The 20,426-nt window shown below is 45.8% G+C and overlaps 1 protein-coding gene and 1 non-coding gene across 3 annotated transcripts in view; one reads left to right on the top strand and one right to left on the bottom strand.

Annotated features, from left to right (window-relative positions):
• LOC106610179 (FHF complex subunit HOOK interacting protein 1A) overlaps positions 1–20,426 on the top strand; it is a 39,299-nt gene that overhangs the window by 10,249 nt on the left and 8,624 nt on the right. For both annotated transcript variants that reach the window (XR_006770776.1, XM_045722735.1), the window contains exons 2-10: positions 6,109–6,184; positions 8,285–8,524; positions 11,259–11,570; positions 11,749–11,948; positions 12,044–12,215; positions 14,374–14,619; positions 14,766–14,933; positions 17,603–17,682; positions 18,127–18,329. Coding sequence is in view for 1 of the 2 variants with exons in the window: in XM_045722735.1 (XP_045578691.1) it covers positions 8,405–8,524; positions 11,259–11,570; positions 11,749–11,948; positions 12,044–12,215; positions 14,374–14,619; positions 14,766–14,933; positions 17,603–17,682; positions 18,127–18,329 (1,501 nt within the window). In the remaining variant the exon portion in view is untranslated. The remainder of the gene's footprint in view (positions 1–6,108; positions 6,185–8,284; positions 8,525–11,258; positions 11,571–11,748; positions 11,949–12,043; positions 12,216–14,373; positions 14,620–14,765; positions 14,934–17,602; positions 17,683–18,126; positions 18,330–20,426) is intronic.
• Positions 13,043–13,118, bottom strand: trnae-uuc (transfer RNA glutamic acid (anticodon UUC)). The gene has a single exon. It is a non-coding gene; the product is annotated as a tRNA-Glu (tRNA).

The raw sequence follows: 20,426 nt of genomic DNA, 5'->3' as shown, positions 1-20,426 counted from the left end.
CAAAGCAGGTTTGATGTTCTCCTGGTGTTGCCGCTCCTTATTCCCTCACTCACACGAAGCTCTCTGAGGAGTTAACCTCCCCTCCCCCAAGGGGAAATCATCTCACCCTGAATACTCTGACCCAAACCCTTCAGAAATAACATCTTGTCGTGAATGGCAGAAACCATGGTTAGAGGATGACACTAGGTCTGTGACCGTGGGCGAGAGGGGGATGGAACTAGATTCCATAGTGCTGCTAGGTCGGTGGAAGCTCCTGTTGTGGATTCATGTCCTCTGTGTGTGCCAGTAGGAGTGGGTAATGAGCAAGAGCAGTGTGGCGGTTTCTCTCTCCTTTGTACTTGTGGGGATGGAGAAAGATAATGACAGAATGAGATCGTCATCATCCCTTGCAGTTGTCATCATTCAGTTTCATCACCATCTAGGCTACATCGTAATCTTTCATCAGTGACTCAGGTCTCTGATCCCAACAGGGGTTCTTCACTGTGCCCGATCACAGCAGGAGGTCTGTTCCATTTCACCTCCTTCCTCCTTTTAGAAGAAATGAGCCACAAGTAGTGTGTTGCTACATGCGTCCTCATGATCAATGAGACTATTGATTCATTATTGATCCAGATTAGTCACTGACTCGTTCCAAAACAGAAAAAAACGCCTGAATGTTTACAGCGCTCCCTGCTTAAAGCAGCATGCCTCTAATTCCCTTTTCAACTCTGTTCAAGTGCCTCCAAAGTGTGTGTGTGTGTGTGTGTGTCTGGCTGAGGTTCGCAACAGGGGTCCTTAGTCAACACTCCTGTTTTCAAAGGGAGATGCTGACTTCAAGACATCTTCAGAGTTTTTCTGTTTATCCAGTCTCTAGCGTTTGGGGCTATGGAGACGTGTAAGCAACACATTAACATAATTACCTGATTGGTATAATTGGATAATGACTGTGAAACTGAGTGGAGAGGCATGCAGGGTTGTGTACTGGAGAGATTGGGTTTTAGCCCCCCCTGGGAAAGAGGCATGCACAAACACACAGACACACACACATTTCTGGGTCACATGCTCTCCCAGAAACATTATAAATTGAGTTGTTTACACAGGCATCGAAAATAATAAAGATGACTACATTCATTGTGTGAAAGAAAAGCACCATCTCCTTGGTGCTCCTCTTTATAGAAGTGGTGCCCCATCTCCCTGGTGCTGCTCTTTATAGAAGTGGTACCCCATCTCCCTGGTGCTGCTCTTTATAGAAGTGGTGCCCCATCTCCCTGGTGCTCCTCTTTATAGAAGTGGTACCCCATCTCCCTGGTGCTCCTCTTTATAGAAGTGGTGCCCCATCTCCCTGGTGCTGCTCTTTATAGAAGTGGTGCCCCATCTCCCTGGTGCTCCTCTTTATAGAAGTGGTACCCCATCTCCCTGGTGCTCCTCTTTATAGAAGTGGTGCCCCATCTCCTTGGTGCTGCTCTTTATAGAAGTGGTGCCCCATCTCCCTGGTGCTGCTCTTTATAGAAGTGGTGCCCCATCTCCCTGGTGCTCCTCTTTATAGAAGTGGTACCCCATCTCCCTGGTGCTCCTCTTTATAGAAGTGGTGCCCCATCTCCCTGGTGCTGCTCTTTATAGAAGTGGTGCCCCATCTCCCTGGTGCTCCTCTTTATAGAAGTGGTACCCCATCTCCCTGGTGCTCCTCTTTATAGAAGTGGTGCCCCATCTCCTTGGTGCTGCTCTTTATAGAAGTGGTACCCCATCTCCTTGGTGCTGCTCTTTATAGAAGTGGTGCCCCATCTCCCTGGTGCTCCTCTTTATAGAAGTGGTGCCCCATCTCCCTGGTGCTCCTCTTTATAGAAGTGGTGCCCCATCTCCCTGGTGCTCCTCTTTATAGAAGTGGTGCCCCATCTCCTTGGTGCTCCTCTTTATAGAAGTGGTGCCCCATCTCCCTGGTGCTCCTCTTTATAGAAGTGGTACCCCATCTCCTTGGTGCTCCTCTTTATAGAAGTGGTGCCCCATCTCCCTGGTGCTCCTCTTTATAGAAGTGGTGCCCCATCTCCCTGGTGCTCCTCTTTATAGAAGTGGTACCCCATCTCCTTAGTGCTCCTCTTTATAGAAGTGGTGCCCCATCTCCTTAGTGCTCCTCTTTATAGAAGTGGTACCCCATCTCCCTGGTGCTGCTCTTTATAGAAGTGGTGCCCCATCTCCCTGGTGCTCCTCTTTATAGAAGTGGTGCCCCATCTCCTTGGTGCTGCTCTTTATAGAAGTGGTGCCCCATCTCCCTGGTGCTCCTCTTTATAGAAGTGGTGCCCCATCTCCTTGGTGCTCCTCTTTATAGAAGTGGTGCCCCATCTCCTTGGTGCTCCTCTTTATAGAAGTGGTGCCCCATCTCCCTGGTGCTCCTCTTTATAGAAGTGGTGCCCCATCTCCTTGGTGCTCCTCTTTATAGAAGTGGTGCCCCATCTCCCTGGTGCTCCTCTTTATAGAAGTGGTACCCCATCTCCTTGGTGCTCCTCTTTATAGAAGTGGTGCCCCATCTCCCTGGTGCTCCTCTTTATAGAAGTGGTGCCCCATCTCCTTGGTGCTGCTCTTTATAGAAGTGGTGCCCCATCTCCTTAGTGCTCCTCTTTATAGAAGTGGTGCCCCATCTCCCTGGTGCTCCTCTTTATAGAAGTGGTGCCCCATCTCCCTGGTGCTCCTCTTTATAGAAGTGGTGCCCCATCTCCTTGGTGCTCCTCTTTATAGAAGTGGTGCCCCATCTCCTTGGCGCTCCTCTTTATAGAAGTGGTGCCCCATCTCCTTGGTGCTCCTCTTTATAGAAGTGGTACCCCATCTCTATGGTGCTCCTCTTTATAGAAGTGGTGCCCCATCTCCTTGGTGCTCCTCTTTATAGAAGTGGTGCCCCATCTCCCTGGTGCTCCTCTTTATAGAAGTGGTGCCCCATCTCCTTGGCGCTGCTCTTTATAGAAGTGGTGCCCCATCTCCTTGGCGCTGCTCTTTATAGAAGTGGTACCCCATCTCCTTGGTGCTCCTCTTTATAGAAGTGGTGCCCCATCTCCCTGGTGCTCCTCTTTATAGAAGTGGTACCCCATCTCCTTGGCGCTGCTCTTTATAGAAGTGGTACCCCATCTCCTTGGTGCTCCTCTTTATAGAAGTGGTGCCCTATCTCCTTGGTGCTCCTCTTTATAGAAGTGGTGCCCCATCTCCCTGGTGCTCCTCTTTATAGAAGTGGTACCCCATCTCCTTGGTGCTCCTCTTTATAGAAGTGGTGCCCCATCTCCTTGGTGCTCCTCTTTATAGAAGTGGTGCCCCATCTCCCTGGTGCTCCTCTTTATAGAAGTGGTGCCCCATCTCCCTGGTGCTCCTCTTTATAGAAGTGGTACCCCATCTCCCTGGTGCTCCTCTTTATAGAAGTGGTGCCCCATCTCCTTGGTGCTCCTCTTTATAGAAGTGGTGCCCCATCTCCTTGGTGCTCCTCTTTATAGAAGTGGTGCCCCATCTCCCTGGTGCTCCTCTTTATAGAAGTGGTACCCCATCTCCTTGGTGCTCCTCTTTATAGAAGTGGTGCCCCATCTCCCTGGTGCTCCTCTTTATAGAAGTGGTACCCCATCTCCCTGGTGCTCCTCTTTATAGAAGTGGTGCTCCTCTTTATAGAAGTGGTGCCCCATCTCCTTGGTGCTCCTCTTTATAGAAGTGGTGCTCTATTTCAGGCTTGCCAGTATGTTGCTGGGCTCTATTTTGAGCAAGTGGAGCATCTCCTCTCCAGGCAATACAGTAGTATCAGCAATATGTCTTCCAACTGCAGTGCACTATGCAGTTAGGTTACAGTAGGTGAGTGTGTGTAATTTAGACCATGTTTTTCTCATAGAAAGGAAGTACTGAGGGGAGTAGCTACATTTCTGTCTCCAGTGTCTCAGATTAGTTACTAGTTGTTGGTGTTTTCGACAACTGGTGTGCAGTGTGGAGTCTGCAGTCGTACATTTCTGACCCCTAATTTCCTGGGATTATAATTGGTTTTTAGAAGGATTCAGTGTCAATCCCAGCATAATTTAATAAAACAAGTAGCTTCCTATAACAGGAATGAAAAACAAATTTAGGATGGGTTAAAGAGGTCAACATTGCTCATCACTGACTGACTCTATTTTCGAGGTCGCTCACAGTTTGAAGGCTTGGCACACTGTAGAATTACCTCTTAATGTACTGCGACTGGGAGGATATCAATTTTTTAAATGGAACCTTTATGTAACTAGGCAGTTAAGAACAATTTACAATGATGGCCTACACCGGCCAAACCCGGACAACGCTGGGTCAATTGTGCGCCACCCTATGGGACTCTGAACGACAGCAGGTTGTGATACAGCCTGGATATAACATGCAGGAGTGTTAAGCTACAGACAGTACTGAGCTATACAGGGACATATTAGCCCAGTAGTGAAGTTCAAAAGGTACTCAGTCATACTCCAACCATATTAAGAGGAAACCAAGATGGCCAAGATACAAACATAATCTTCAGTTTGATTCTAGGACACAGTAGTTGCCGGGGGCATTGTTGTCTGAGTCCAGGTTAGGTAGGTTAACCACTATAAAAGTACATCGCTAATCTACCAGCAGGCCTGTTTTGACCCCATGAGGTTGAGGACACAGACTCTGGTGGCGTAATGTGTCTGTCTGTGGAAGGAGAGGACGTATTACTGTGGCATTAAGACCAAGCAGAGACGCAGCCAACTGGAGGAACCCAACAGACTGCTCCTACTGTCTCTCTCTCCACCCTATAATTGGGGGTCATGCATCTGGCTGGGACACTAAGCAGAGGACTGTAATAGTATCTCCCACTGTCTCCAGTATGTTGTGTCTTCACAACAGACTCAATGAGAAGCGTGCTTGTTATAGGAAGAAGCTGAGCTTTGAGAATGTGGTATTTGGTGAGTTGTTTGTGTCCAGTTATGGGTCTTGTTGGTAGCAGTGCAGCACTATAGTGGGGCTTTTTAGTGTGAAACTAAGAACTTGTTACAAATCTGTACTTGAGAGGTTTAGTGCTTTATGGCTTATCTGTATGGGAGTATAGAGGGTGTGAGAATGAATGGAGGTGAATGGAGGTGTGGATTCCTCTCCTCCTCTCCCCTCCCCTCTCCTCTCTGTTTGTGTTGACCCAGCTGGACCAGGACCCCCACTTCCCCTCCATGGGTGGAGCAGGTCCCTGGAGGCACTACAGCCACAGTCTGGGCAGCGGAATGGGTGTTTTATGGCTGGGTGGGGGGCTGACACACACACACACACACACACACACACACACACACACACACACACACACACACACACACACACACACACACACACACACACACACACACTGAGCTCCGACTGCGGTTAGTGTTTACAATACATTATGCCGATATGATCATCAGGGAAACATTTCAGAGTTGTCGCTACAGAGTAAGTCAACTTGGACATGACTGGTGTGCAGTGCATTTTGTATGGTTGTCGGTGGGGTCCAGAATGCCTAGAACGTTTTCGCTTATGTTTCATTTGACGTGTGTGGACGTCCGTGATCTGGCCTCCCTCTAAGAGTGTGGTCAGTGGTTACATCGTAGAAGTAAAGTCTTTCTGCGCGCTGTAATATGTTGTGACAGGTTTCCCATGGTGCCTCAGTGTGACAGTGTCAGAGGTTATAGCATGTAGGGGAGGAGAGGGGGACTCATGGCTGACCAGAGACGCCAATTATATCACAGCTCTAATTGGACTGAACAGTAGCATGATTATTCAACAAATGATGATGACATTTATTATGTTCTTTCAGAAGATGTTAGTTTGTAGTTTGGCACTGTTGTCTCCATGCTTGTTTAGTGTCTGTGGATGTGGCGGGTCGTTGGATTGCTCTCTTTCTCTCTGTGCTACTCCCTCTTTCTCTCTCTGTCTCTCTCTGTATGTTACTCCCCTTCTCTCTCTTCCACCTCTCTACAGTCAGTGGTGTTCTGAGCCTCTTACTCACATCGTCCAGTCACTTCCTCACATAGCTCTAGTCTCCAGTCATTCCACTGCTCCGTACCACGTTACCAGGAACTCCACTCAGTCACACTGTCTGGCAGTGCTGTTCTCAAACCTCCTCTGGTGTGTCAAAGTTATTTTCCCTCTCTATCTCCACAGGACTGGGCGTGTCTGGATGTAAAGAGGGGACATTCTGTATCGTCGATACAAGACGAGCGACCATGGTGAAACAGAGGTAGGAATTTCAGCGATTTCTGTCCTGGGGGACCCTGCTCCATGCATTCCTATAGGGCACGTTCCCTGTGTTAACTGAAAACAGATGTGTTTAGCTTTAGCATGAGTGTTTCAGTGTCTCTCTGTCATGCCAAGCTCTGTGGTTGGTTGTTGAGTCTCTCCTCTTCAAGTGGGTCGAAACCATTCAAAAAAAAGTTTGACTTGGCCGTGATTGGTTGAGAGGCCGTTTGAGGGGCAGCCTTTCTGATCTCTAATTGGTCTGACGGTCTGCAGCTGCTTCTGCTTCCAGCAGGAGGGTTACAGTTGAACTGCAGTGCACGGCTGCAATTCATGTGTTGTTATTGTACACTGTATGAAACAGACGTCTTCAATAGAAGACATTGTCCTAAAATGTTGTTTACTGACCTGGTTGATTATATGCTAGCAACGGCTAACTAGGTATTGTGTGTTTGTTTGCATTGTTGTCAGATTGAGTCGGTAGCCCAGTTTTTTTTATTTGCTGTCTAGTCAGTCTCAACTGTTAGTCTGTTATCAAGTCTTCAAAGCGTGATCTGTTGACATGGATATAATCTGTTGAACATCAGTTGTTCTCAGAATTACGCCCATTCGATGTGGGCACTTGGCCAATGACATCACACAGCACTAGACTGTAGAATGAAAATCATCTGATTCTCAGAACCACCATAGTCTCCGTTCACTGTCCTCGGAGGAATGGAAACACGGGATTCTAGGAAGATAATAGAATCCAGATATCCTCCGTCCTGAGTTATAGTCCTATTTATAAGTGACCTGAGCAGGGACTGGGGCGGAGAGGGAGATGGCCCGTTGGACTACACCATGTTAGCAGATAGCCAAGCTTTTGTTTGCAGCAATGGTCCTCTTTCCTGTACAATCACCTCCTTTACAAGGGAAGCAACAAATAACCCTGGCTTGCACCTATTGTTATCTGACTGTCACAGTCACATAATTAAGTTAGCAATGGCTCTGCATTGCAAATTCCGTCGGTGCTGGTATAAGCATAGAGAATGTATTTGTGTTTTATTTCAATCTGTGGGGATACAGGTCTAAGTGTGTAGCAGGTAAACGCTACGGCTGGAACAGTTCTGCAATGTCTTGACAGACAAGTTATTTTTAGTACTTTTAATCATTATTTTAGTTCCCGACTGACGAGCAGTGCGAGAAACGAACACCTGACCTCACTCTCTAGATATGTGAGGGACACATATTTTCACAGGCGCTTCTGGACAGAGCTAGAACCAACAGAATCAACATAACTTTAGGCTGCAGACAAAGTCAACATGTTTTACATAACAAAACAGTTCCAGACCGTTGATGGAACGAATAGTGTTTTATTAGTTCTCGCTGGCCCACTAGCTGTTAATACACACTCTATTGTCATGCATCATAATCTCTTCTGGTGTCACAAGATGAGTGAGTGGGTGATGAAAGTGGTGTCACTGGGACCTTATGGAGTTCACTGTGCATTGTAGCATACTAGCGAGGCGTTACGTCTGCAACTCCGTGGTCCTCTGTAGCTCAGTTGGTAGAGCATGGAGCTTGCAACGCCAGCATAGTGGGTTCGATTCCCGGGACCGCCCATACTTACAAATATATGCGAGCATAACTGTATGTCGCTTTGGATAAAAGCGTCTGCTAAATGGCTTATATTATTACAAAGCGATCACCACTTTTCCCTGGGTAAGCATTTTGGCAGGCGCTTGTCGAGCTGAGGAATAGAGGGCATGGCTTGTGCCACCGGCTGAGTGTCTCCCCCCCTCTCGCTCGCTCTCGTCCTCTCTGCCTGTGCCCTGTCATTGTTTTCCCTCTCTTTTCTCTCGCATGCCTAGCTGCTGTGAATCCAGGGGGAGAGGGGGAGAGAAGACCGTGTTGCAGGCTGCTGCAGTGTTTGTGTGGTTTATTTGGCTAGTGGTCAACTGTACAATATGTCCCAATCAATCACCCTGAATCTGTCCTGTGCTACAGTAGTCTTAATCTGCCAGTATGCCATAGTATGTATTGTTATAGGTTTGAACAATGACAAACTACTGATTCTCCATCTGCATGTACATGATGATGTCATGATGTGTTCTGTGTTCTGCAGATCCCCAGTGTTCCCTCACCCCCCTGTGCAAGTGGTCTCAGCCGGTCTCCAGTGAGGACTCTCCACCTCTACCCCTCCCCGTCCTGTGTAATGGTTTAACCCACACGAGATCTGGTCACCATGATGATGGCCTCCATGGTTGCCAACGGAAACAGGGATGGCAGACAGGGGGAGGCCCTGGTCCTGAAAGGGGTGGACCCAGAGACCTGCATGATTGTGTTCAAAAACCACTGGGCACAGGTAAACAAAACCACAACTCTGTCTTGTAACCCTAGATATAACTTCAGCTCAAAACCCTCATTTAACTTGTATAGCTCAATCTCGTAGAACCCAGACCCTAACTCAAACCCTCAGAACTCTAAATGCATATCATTGCAGCCCAATCATTTTAACCCAGAAGCTCTTCCTCAAACTCTTAAAACACAAACTCTTATATTTGGAACCATAACTCCAAACCCCACCGCAGAACCTATAACACAAACATTTCCTAAATCCTACAACCTAAACTCCTACAATCGCACCCATGAACGTGAACCCTCTCAGCCCCAGACCTCATTGTGGTAACTGAACGGCTACAGTATGTAACTGAAATAATGACTTACTGGCTCCTCCCTTCTCTATTCAGCCTCAGTTCACCCCAGTGGGAGGGAGTTGGCAGGAGTCTCCACCCCTCTCAGCTACAGAGAATAGAATACAGTAAGGCCTGGAAACACAAACATCATTTACTATAAAATGGGGTTGGAGCTCACGTTGCTGGACGTAGAACCGTAATAACACAGTAACAACACAGTCACACCAAGAGGCCTGAAATTATTATGTTCAATTTGTTTCATTTTTGTGTCTCATTTATCATTTTTATTTATTTTTATTTAACCTTTATTTAACTAGGCAAGTCAGTTAAGAACAAATTCTTATTTACAATTACGGCCTACACCGGCCAAAGCCTAACCAGGACGACGCTGGGCCGATTGTGCGCCGCTCTATGGGATAATATAAATGTTAGGCCTGTGAAGTGCACTGTTAAAGGTTTCAACAGAATCATATTCTGAAATGTAGGACATTTCTAGATCTTTGACCCTCTCTGCAGGCAAGTTGGCACTACAATACGGCTCCAGCCGAGTCTTAATTGCTACATTTTGACTAATTAATAGCCTGATAGGACTGAGTTTGGATCGTAGAATTCCTGGAAAAGCCCAGCCTGCTAAGTAGGCACTCCCCGGGACCCTGTATTGAGGAACACTGTTGACATTTCAGAAAAATAGGTAGACTTTCATTGACAGTCAATGGCTTCAGCCTTATCTCTCCCTTTCCAGACCCCTGTGAAATCACTGTCCTTTTGTTAGGATGTCTGAGAGAGCTGGACGTTATCCAGTCAGTGTAGTGGGTTGCCCAGGACAGGATAATATGTTCTAGGCAACAGTTTGTTTCATCTCACTATGGTTCAATACAGATACCAGTACACAAAGGGAAATATATTGATTTATCTCTATGTACCAGTACATGTTATCCATTATCCTGACGGCTCCATGCCTCCATCACATCCATGTATTATTAGTCAGTCCAGTCAGGGGTTAGAAAAGACCACTTGATCATCTATAGTCCTCACTGTGTTACCCAGCTATGTCCTCAAAGCTATTTGTTACACCAGAAATACCCGACAGGATTGTAGACAGACATGAGTGAAGGAAGTGGCAACTTTAATATGACACCCATCACTACTCCCCTCCCTCTTCCTTCCCTCTCTTCACTCACCCTGTGCTGTTATCACGCTATCATGCCTGGATCAATCAGTCACCTGGGGGCCCTGTCTCAGTCAGCCAGTCTGCCAGCTCTGCTCTCAGTGGACTTCCCATCGCCATGGTAGCAGGGCCTGGTGGGGACAGTGAGCTCATTGTTGTGGCTCTATGAATGGTTCCTCCCATGTCTGGGTTGTGTTCATTAAAGGAATGTTTTGAAACTTAGTGAAACAGGGAGGTACTACCTGAACCTGTCCAATGAGAATACAGATTTTTGTTTTTCCCAGGCAACAGAACTTTTTTCATGCATTGTGGCCTACTGAACACAGTCCTGTATTCATTAGTGAGGCTTATGTAGGGAGGTCCTACGAGAGGGACTGACTATCTGCACACTAAGGCACAAACATATAGAGGACAAAACAGCCTTCTACACTTTCATATAAAGCTGATTTACCATCAATATATTTATATTATGTGCATGTCACTGTCAAGTGTTCATTTTGTTTATGGTTCACTGTCAATATAAATGCGATGCCACTTGATTTGTGGTTGTCCATTTACATTTCAGTACAGAATTCCGCAGGCAACAGTGGAATTGGAACACCACAACCCCAATTTATACACAATTGTAACTGCCTGGGCTTGAGATATTATATTGACACGACTCAGGCAAATGTAATCTTCGTAAAACCACAAACGACGCATCAGCTTTCCCCGATTTATTTCCCGTAGGACTTGAGTTGTATTCTCTCTCAGATCTTCCTCTTGTAATAGACTGTTGTGTTCGTCTAGATCAATAAAGGCAGCAGCAGGCCGTCTGATGATTATTAACTGTCACTTATGAGTCCTCCCGAGAGAATATTACCGACATAACAAACCAACATGTTTCAGTCAATCTAATTTAGCCTGAACATCATTGTAAGCACTTTGGCAGAGTTTGAGAGAGTTTGTCTTATACTCTGGTGTAGCCGCGATGAAATAACTTGCTAATTTGATTTCAACTGTTACGATGACAGTAGCAATGGCATACTGTAATAGCTTTGTGTCTATTGTTAGTTGGTTTATTTAACCTTGCCCTGTCGAGGTTATCGAATAAAGACAATATTCAGTTCACTGCGAGAACTATCTCATCTTATTTGATCTTCTTCCTTGTGAAATTACCACAGATATCCTATTTATTCAGGTACTATGTTCATTTCTATGGACATAACCCTGTACCTTCCCTGTTGTCCCTTCAGGTGGTAAAGATCCTGGAGAAGCATGATCCTCTCCGCAGCAACACCAGCAGCAACATGGCTGCCCTTGGTGTCATCGGCCTCTCCAGCGGCGGCCCCATGCGTTTCGGCGGGCCCATCCCGGGGGACGAGGCCAGCGCCGTGCAGAACTACGTGGAACACATGCTGTTCCTGCTCATGGAGGAGGACGCCGGCCAGGCGGGAGCCATGGGACCCATCCTGGAGTTTGTGGTGATGGAGAACGTCATGGAGAGGCTCTTCCTCTGGAGCCTGAGGCGACAGTTTACTGATGATATGAAACTGGAGCAGCTCAAGGTAGGTGTAGAGGTTAGAGACTGTGGTCGGTAACTGGAGGGTTGGAGGGTTGAATCCCTGGTCTGACAGGGAAATCTGTCAGGATGTGAGGAGGGGAGGAGGGTGTCTCGGGGGGTTGGGATAAAGGAAAAAGACATCTCAGTGACAACTGACAATAAAGTCATCTTCTTCTTCTAAGATGTACGAGATGATTGTGGGCCAGGCGCGGCAGCCCTTACTGCACCATAAACCTGTGTTACGACCCTTAATGATGCTCCTGTCGTCGTGCTCGGGGACAGCTGGCCCGGAGGTGGAGGCTGAGCTGGTGTCATTACTCAACCAACTGTGCTGTGTCCTGGCCAAGGACCAGTCTGTCCTGGAGCTCTTCTTCCATACCAGGTGAGTTTCTCGCCTTACAATGTAAAGCGCTTTGTGATACTGGAAAAGCTCTATAGAAATCCCATCAATTATTATGATTATGATTATTATAACAGCGAGGACCAGGGGGCGGCCAACTTCCTGATCTTCTCCCTGCTGATCCCCTTCATCCACCGGGAGGGCCTGGTGGGCCAGCAGGCCCGGGACGCCCTGCTCCTCATTATGTCACTGTCTGCAGAGAACCAGCGCGTGGCCCAGCACATCGCAGAGAACACCTACTTTTGTCCGGTGAGGAGATGTGGCTGTCTGTCTTTATGATACTGTTGTCTTGCTCCTTTTGGTCTCTTTCACGTTCTGTCTGGGATTTGTGACTCTCGTTTTATGGCTCTGTATTTCTGTTTCTTATGTCTCACTGTCCCTTTGCCCTTCTCTTGTTCTCTTTGTTTAGACTTTGTCCCCCCCCCTCTCTCTCCTCTCTATCTCCTCTGTATACATGTCATATGGATGATTGAGTCAAGGGCAGAACAACGTCCTATTAACTCATTGTACCAACTACCAGACAGGTTAATATCCCTGACCTTTCTTTGTCCCCTGATAGGTGTATGATATTCATAGCCAGCATATCCTTAGCCTACTGTATGTATAATAAATCAGGTTGAGGGAGAGTGGAGCTGTTGTATGTTAAACGTGTGGTATTCATATGCTTTTGATCATGTAACAAGCAACACACCCATGTTATTAAAAGGCTAAACTCAGCCCAGCTGTAAAAATAATTTATACACATCTTAGACTGTATATTTAAAATAAAATGGATGAATACTTAAGTCCATGATGATTATAAATGCTATTAATCGATTTGCACAAGACTGATGTCGTAACTTTGACCTGTGTTGTTGATTAGAATACTTATCAAACCATGCCACCATCTTGATGCATTAGCTCACCAGGGAAATCACTTGATTTTGGATGGTAACTCTAAAATCACACAGCCATACGTCAATGCCCATTGTTATTGATGAAGGCGGGCAACAGGTACATTTACATTTTAGTCATTTAGCAGACGCTCTTATCCAGAGCGACTTACAGTAGTGAATGCATAAATTTTTTCTCCGTACTGGTCCCCCGTGGGAATCGAACCCACAACCCTTGCGTTGAAAACACCATGCTCTACCAACTGAGCCACACGGGACCCAGGTAAATCAACTAGAGGTAAATCAGTGGGTAACCTAGTGGTTAGAGCGTTGGGCCAGTAACCGAAAGGTTGCTGGATCGAATCCCCGAGCTGACAAGGTAAAAATCTGTCGTTCTGCCCCTGAACAAGGCAGTTAACCCACTGTTCCCCGGTAGGCCGTCATTGTAAATAAGAATTTGTTCTAGTTAAATAAAGGTTAAAAAATAAATCAACTAGAGGTCATTTTAGTAATGCTGCCTTTCTCCACTCGCTTTCAGCTTTGAGGGAGGGGGAGGGGTGGTGAAGCTTCTTGTGGTCGAATATTCATTAAGGTCTCAAAGAAGCTGACCTATCACATGCATAGGTTCACACACTAGTCATTTGAGTGTGAGACCATGAAGAGAAGGGACTTGGTAGATTTATAACATACAGTACAGCTCAAAGCACGGAAGGGGAAAACATCATTTATATCTGCGCCATAAAAACCACTAAGAGTGAAGCCAGAGTGAACACACAAATGCATAAAAGTCATTTGTGCCACACACCTCCCCACTCATAATTAATGTATGTTGCTCAATGCTCATATTTAATGTATACTGTAAATCATTAGCTATAACTCTCTAAAGTGTAATCCTCAACGCACCAGTCTGCCCATCTGAATGTTTTTACAGTATCCCTCACAGAACACTTGTCCTGTTGCGACTAGCATCTTCACTATCAAACACTTCTGTTAAGCTGTTGTGAACTGACTATCTAGCTTGGCAGTGCTTAAACAGTGTCAACATCATTTTTTTCAATCTCACCTGTACCGTGGAGAGACTGTACAGGCTGCATGGATGATAACCAGTTATGTAACAGTATTTGACGTAATTGCACAGCAGGAGTAGGCTACAATACCTCTTTGTCACAGGATTACCTGCCTAGCTTCCTACTGTCTGTATCAGCCAATGGAGAGACAGGGATATACCTGTACCAGGAAGTCAGAACAGAGGCCCATTCAGTTCCCTGGTTTAGAGGCATCGCTCTATCCTGCCAAGGCATTTGAGCCCTTTGTGCAAAGTCATGGATAGTTATCTTTCACATGCACATAAGGAAACTCATGCAAAGATGAAAGGAAACACACAATAATATCAGATCCTAGTTATTCCCAGCAACTTGGTCGCATACTCGTGATACCAGACCACAGTGTACAGTTTATATGGTGTAAGTAAGCAATAGCCTATTTGAAGGGGTTCCACTAAATGTGTCTCTCTCTCCTCTCTCCCCCTCCTCTAGGTGCTGGCCACGGGGCTGAGCGGTCTCTACTCGTCTCTGCCCACCAAGCTGGAGGTGCCCGGTGAGGAGTGGCACTGCCTCCACAGAGAGGACTGGCTACAGATGCCCACCCTGGTCCAGTTCCTCAACTCACTGGAGTTCTGCAATGCAGTCATTCAGGTGGCTCACCCCAGCATCAGGGACCAGCTGGTCAGCTACATCTACAATGGCTTTCTGGTGCCTGTGTTGGCACCGGCCCTCCACAAGGTCAGCATAAACACAGCATGGATCGCACAGTATTACATCCATCATTCCAGATCAACGTCAGATCAGTCACTACTTCCAGGAAGATTGGAAGGAAGGATGCGGCGTATTTGTGTCCAGCCTACTGATGGTTTTGTGTTTCTCTCTAGCTGACCCTGGAGGAGGTGATGACTACCACGGCCTATCTGGACCTGTTCGTGCGGTCGGTGTCAGAGCCGGTCCTGCTGCAGACCTTCCTCTCCTTCATCCTCCTCCACCGCCACGAGAACGTCCACATCCTGGACACGCTGGTCAGCCGCATCAACACACCCTTCCAGGTAACGTCCACATCCTGGACACGCTGGTCAGCCGCATCAACACACCCTTCCAGGTAACGTCTACATCCTGGACACGCTGGTCAGCCGCATCGACACACCAAGTACGGGAGGGAGTCTGCAGGCTGAAGCACCTGCTCAGCACATGTGTCAACATCCCTTTTCAGATCCGGGAGCCTTCGTGCTAGCACTCACAAATACACACAACCGCACACATACAGTTGCAAAACATATTGAGTACTGTGCATATTTCAACCTAGAGTCTCCTAGTCACACTTAGTAGATAGCCTGGCCGCCTCAACCTGACATAAATTAGATCCTTCAGAAAGTTGTCTGTGAATCTTGCTGCTATGCTGTGTGAGTCATGTTTAAAATAACTGAGACTTGTTTTGGAGATAAATAGTTTCCCCAGAGGCCGTTTCCTAATAATTTAAACGAATATTTAAAATGTCTGGAATTGCTGGAAGGGCTTCATTCATTAACATCCAACAGAGGCTTGTCAATTGAAACGTTCAAGTGCTCTCTTCACAGGACTACTCAACTGTGAAAAACGCTCCTGGGCTGATTTGTACTCTACAGGGTAGAAAACAACACTTCTCTGATACCTGCAGCCCGTTTAACATTGATGGTTTTGAAAAGGATTTGATGTTTTTAACAACAACACAACTTAGATAACTAAGAAGGTAATTTTGGTCATGGTAGGCATCTGAGAGCTGGCTCAAAGAACAGTCTTTTATCTAAAAAATACATCTGTTTAAAAGGCCTTGACAGGAAACAGGCCCCAAACCCTCATTATCAGAAGCAGGTTGTACTATAGCACTCAAACCAAAGCATCCTGTTTTTTAAATGTTATTTCACCTTTATTTAACCAGGTAGGCCAGTTGAGAACAAGTTCTCATTTACATCTGCGACTTGGCCAAGATAAACAAAGCAGTGCAACACAAACAACACAGAGTTACACATGGAATAAACAAACGTACAGTCAATAACACAATAGAAAAAGTCTATATACAGTGTGTGCAAATGGCGTAAGGAGGTAAGGCAATAAATAGGCCATAGTAGCGAAGTAATTACAATTTAGCAAATTAACACTGGAGTGATAGATGTGCAGATGATGATGTGCAAGTAGAAATACTGGTGTGCAAAAGAGTAAAAAAGTAAATAAATAACAATATGGGGATGAGGTAGTTGGATGGGCTATTTACAGTTGGGCTGTGTACAGCTGCAGCGATCAGTAAGCTGCTCAGATAGCTGATGCCAAAGGAGGTGTTGGCTTTGGGGATGACCAGTGAGATATACCTGCTGGAGTGCGTGTCACGGGTGGGCGTGTCACGGGTGGGTGTTGTTATGGTGACCAGTGAGCTGAGATAAGGCAGAGCTTTACCTAGCAAAGACTTATAGATGACCTGGAGCCAGTGGGTCTGGCGACGAATATGTAGCGAGGGCCAGCCGACGAGAGCGTACAGGTCGCAGTGGGGGGTGTTATATGGGGCTTTGGTGACAAAACGGACGGATGGCACTGTGATAAACTGCATCCAGTTTGCTGAGTAGAGTGTTGGAGGCTATTTTGTAAATGACATCGCCGAAGTCGAGGATCGGTAGGATAGTCAGTTTTACGAGGGTATGTTTGGCAGCGTGAGTGAAGGAGACTTTGTTGCGAAATAGGAAGTCGATTCTAGATTTGATTTTGGATTGGAGATGTTTACTGAGTCTGGAAGGATAGTTTACAGTCTAACCAGACACCTAGGTATTTGTAGTTGTCCACATATTCTAAGTCAGAACCGTCCAGAGTAGTGATGCTAGTCGGGCGGGCAGCGATCGGTTGAAAGCATGCATTTAGTTTTACTAGCGTTTAAGAGCAGTTGGAGGCCACAGAAGGAGTGTTGTATGGCATTGAAGCTCATCTGGAGGTTAGTTAACACAGTGTCCAAAGAACGGCCAGATGTATACAGAGTGGTGTCGTCTGCTTAGAGGTGGATCAGGGAATCACCAGCAGCAAGAGCGACATCGTTGATATATACAGAGATAAGAGTCGGCCCGAGAATTGAACCCTGTGGTACCCCCATAGAGACTGCCAGAGGTCCGGACAACAGGCGCTCCGATTTGACACACTGAACTCTATCTGAGAAGTAGATGATGAAACAGGCGAGGCAGTCATTTGAGAAACCAAGGCTGTTGAGTCTGCCGATAAGAATGCGGTGATTGACAGAGTCGAAAGCCTTGACCAGGTCGACTCACTGTTGGTGAGTCGCCCTATTCTAAACCCTCAAATGGACAGACATTTCCCTACACTCCCTCATTATTCAGCTGTCAACAACTCAGACAGATAGGCATACACCTGTTTCCACACGATTCAACCTAATCAAGACATACCCCATGCCTAAAACATAACTCATTAAGGACCTAGGGGCGCTATTGCCTGGTTACATGCCAACTATGTGAAGTTGCATCAGGGATACTTACAAAACAATATCAAAAAAAGCTGTGACTTCAGGCTGTCCATGGTCACTCGGCAACATTTAAACATGTATGATGCTAGGTGCCAAAGGCAGCCATTTTGAAATTCAGCCTTGGTAATCCCTTACTTGTTAATCCAGCCCTGCGATGTATTCCGGTCCTCTGAGGCCTTTGTTTCATCATCTTGTGATGTTTATCTTTTTGGTGTTTTCCAGCTGGGTACTGTGTCTCTGGCTCTGTTCCAGACTCTCATTGGACTGTACTGTGAGGATGTGATGCTGCAGCTCATCTTGAGGTGAGTGGGTGGGGCCTGTTCTATGCATTTTCATGATATATTATATGGAACATTTGGGGTGTATGATGTCTTTCTCTGTATACCTAGTTGAGGTATGCACACACACACACACACACACACACACACACACACACACACACACACACACACACACACACACACACACACACACACACACACACACACACACACACACACACACACACTTAGAAATTCAGTTTCTCCTCTCAGCTAAGCCTCATTGTCTTACTGTAAATCATGGTACAGCTGATTGGTTTACCATGTGATGAGCCCTTACTCCGCTTTTTCTCCTTAACACCCAAACACCGACCCATCTGCATTTCTTGGTACAACCACAACCCCCCGTCCTCCCCCTAACCCCAGTCTCAGTTCCCCCTGCTGGGGCTCCCTAACAGGATCTACCCCCCTCCTCTGGTTCTCCAGGTACCTGATCCCCTGTAATCACATGATGCTGAGCCAGAGACGCGTGGTGAAGGAGAGAGACTTCTACTCTGTGTCGGCCGCTAAGATCCTGGCGCTCACACCCTCCTGCTGCTCCCCCGAACACAGCCCCCCACCCCTCAGACAGCTGGACTCCATCCTCTGGTCAAAGGGTACAGACAGCAGTCCTAACACTGGCACCATGGGTAAGATAGGTTCACTGGAGATTTCTAGCTGGCTCTGTACTTTATATATGCCTATCACTAGGGCAAGACAATGTAACATGCCACATGCAGAAGTAAAGTGGAATTAACCCTCTATTTAACCAGTTGCTTTGTATTTGAAGGTGATCTTTTGAATCCCTCAATGGTTCTCAGAGAATAAACTGTTACTTCTGAAGGATTTTAACAATGGGTTTCATTATTTTAGGTCGAGAGATAGACCATCTAGTTTCCTTTGTTTCAAGTGGCCTGAATATTTGTGTTTGGGATTTTAGGCCATGTGCTGCAGCTTAGTCTGAGTAGACGAAACGAATTAAGATCACATTTGATCCTAATCTGATTCACACTTCCCTCTCTTCTGTATTCACAATCGCAGCTTCAATGAGCTCTACGCTGAGCCAAAATCTCCAACACACAAAAAGTTCCTTCACTGAGTTGCGACTAGTCATAACATTGTTGGTGGCGAGCGCTTTGACCTAATTTGTGGAGTATTTACCAATAACCAACAAAACACAAACCACACAGCCAAAGTGTTTGAACTGTCAAGATATCCATGATACAGCCCATCACCTTGGAAAGTTAACATGATATATATAGAACAACAGGGGTCGGCAACAGGTGCCCTGTGTGCCAAACTGGCCCCGCAAGGGATTTTCTTTGGCTCCCCAAGAAGACTGTAAAATCACCAGGAATTCAGCAAATAAATAGTTTAATCTAGGAAATCTGTTCCCAAGTATTCCCACAAATAAAAAATAGATAGATACAATAGATACAATCTCTGTTTGCGCTTAGTTGTGGTCAATTTGCAGTGTATAAATTATTTTCCGGCTCATTTGCTCGGACGAAAATGGTCCCGTGGCTGAATGTAGTTTCCTATCCTGTAGTAGAACATGTTCTATTCATAATGCATTATTCCTATCCCCGTAGTAGAACGTGTTCTATTGATAATGCATTATTCCTATCCCCATAGTAGAACATGTTCTATTGATAATGTATTATTCCTATCCCCGTAGTAGAACATGTTCTATTGATAATGCATTATTTGTCAGGTGCGTCGTAGTGATGGGACCAAACTGCAGCGGGTATCGTGCTCATCTTCTTTTATTTATATAAGTGAACACTTAAACAAAATAAATCGACGTCAACCAACAGTTCCGTAAGGACACAAGGACTATACGAAAAACAACTACCCACAAAACACATGAAGAAAAAAACCCTACTTAAATATGATCTCTAATCAGAGGCAACGAGATTCAGCTGCCTGCAATTAGAGATCAACCCAAAATACACAATACACAAGAAAATACAGAACTAGAATAAACACATAGAAACAGATAACATAGAACATAAACCAAAAACCCCGAAACACACAAAACAAACACCCCCTGCCACGCCCTGACCAAACTACAATAACAAATAACCCCTTTTACTGGTCAGGACGTGACATTATTCCTATCCACATAGTAGAACATGTTCTATTGGCAACACATTATTCCTATGCCCATAGTAGAACATGTTCTATTGATAATGAATTATTCCTATCCCCGTAGTAGAACGTGTTCTATTGATAATGCATTATTCCTATCCCCATAGTAGAACATGTTCTATTGATAATGCATTATTCCTATTCCTGTAGTAGAACGTGTTCTATTGATAATGCATTATTCCTATCCATTTGCTATTCCTTATCAAGAGTCATTCAACATCCATCAGTTATGGTTCTGTATGATCTTTACATGAAGTCTCATGTTGTCAGATTAATAACATAAGAGGCCTTATTAGAAAGTGTTTTTATCAACTCATGAAATCTCAATTAAATCAGTTTAGCCTCCTGTGGTTAATTGTCAATGTCATTAGTTCTGCTGTGCGTGAATGCAGCGTGCATGCAGCGCAGTGTTTCAGCCAGGATTAATTATATTATTCATCACACTGACTTGTTCTGTTTCCTGTCTGTCTGTCTGTCTCTCTCTCTCTGTCTCTCTCTGTCTGTCTGTCTGTCTGTCTGTCTGTCTGTCTGTCTGTCTGTCTGTCTGTCTGTCTGTCTGTCTGTCTGTCTGTCTGTCTGTCTGTCTGTCTGTCTGT

This window comes from Salmo salar, chromosome ssa08 (assembly GCF_905237065.1).
Source record: "Salmo salar chromosome ssa08, Ssal_v3.1, whole genome shotgun sequence".
Taxonomy (NCBI): domain Eukaryota; kingdom Metazoa; phylum Chordata; class Actinopteri; order Salmoniformes; family Salmonidae; genus Salmo; species Salmo salar.
The sequence above is the reverse complement of the archived record's forward strand: the minus strand, read 5'-3'. Positions and strand labels throughout refer to the sequence as shown.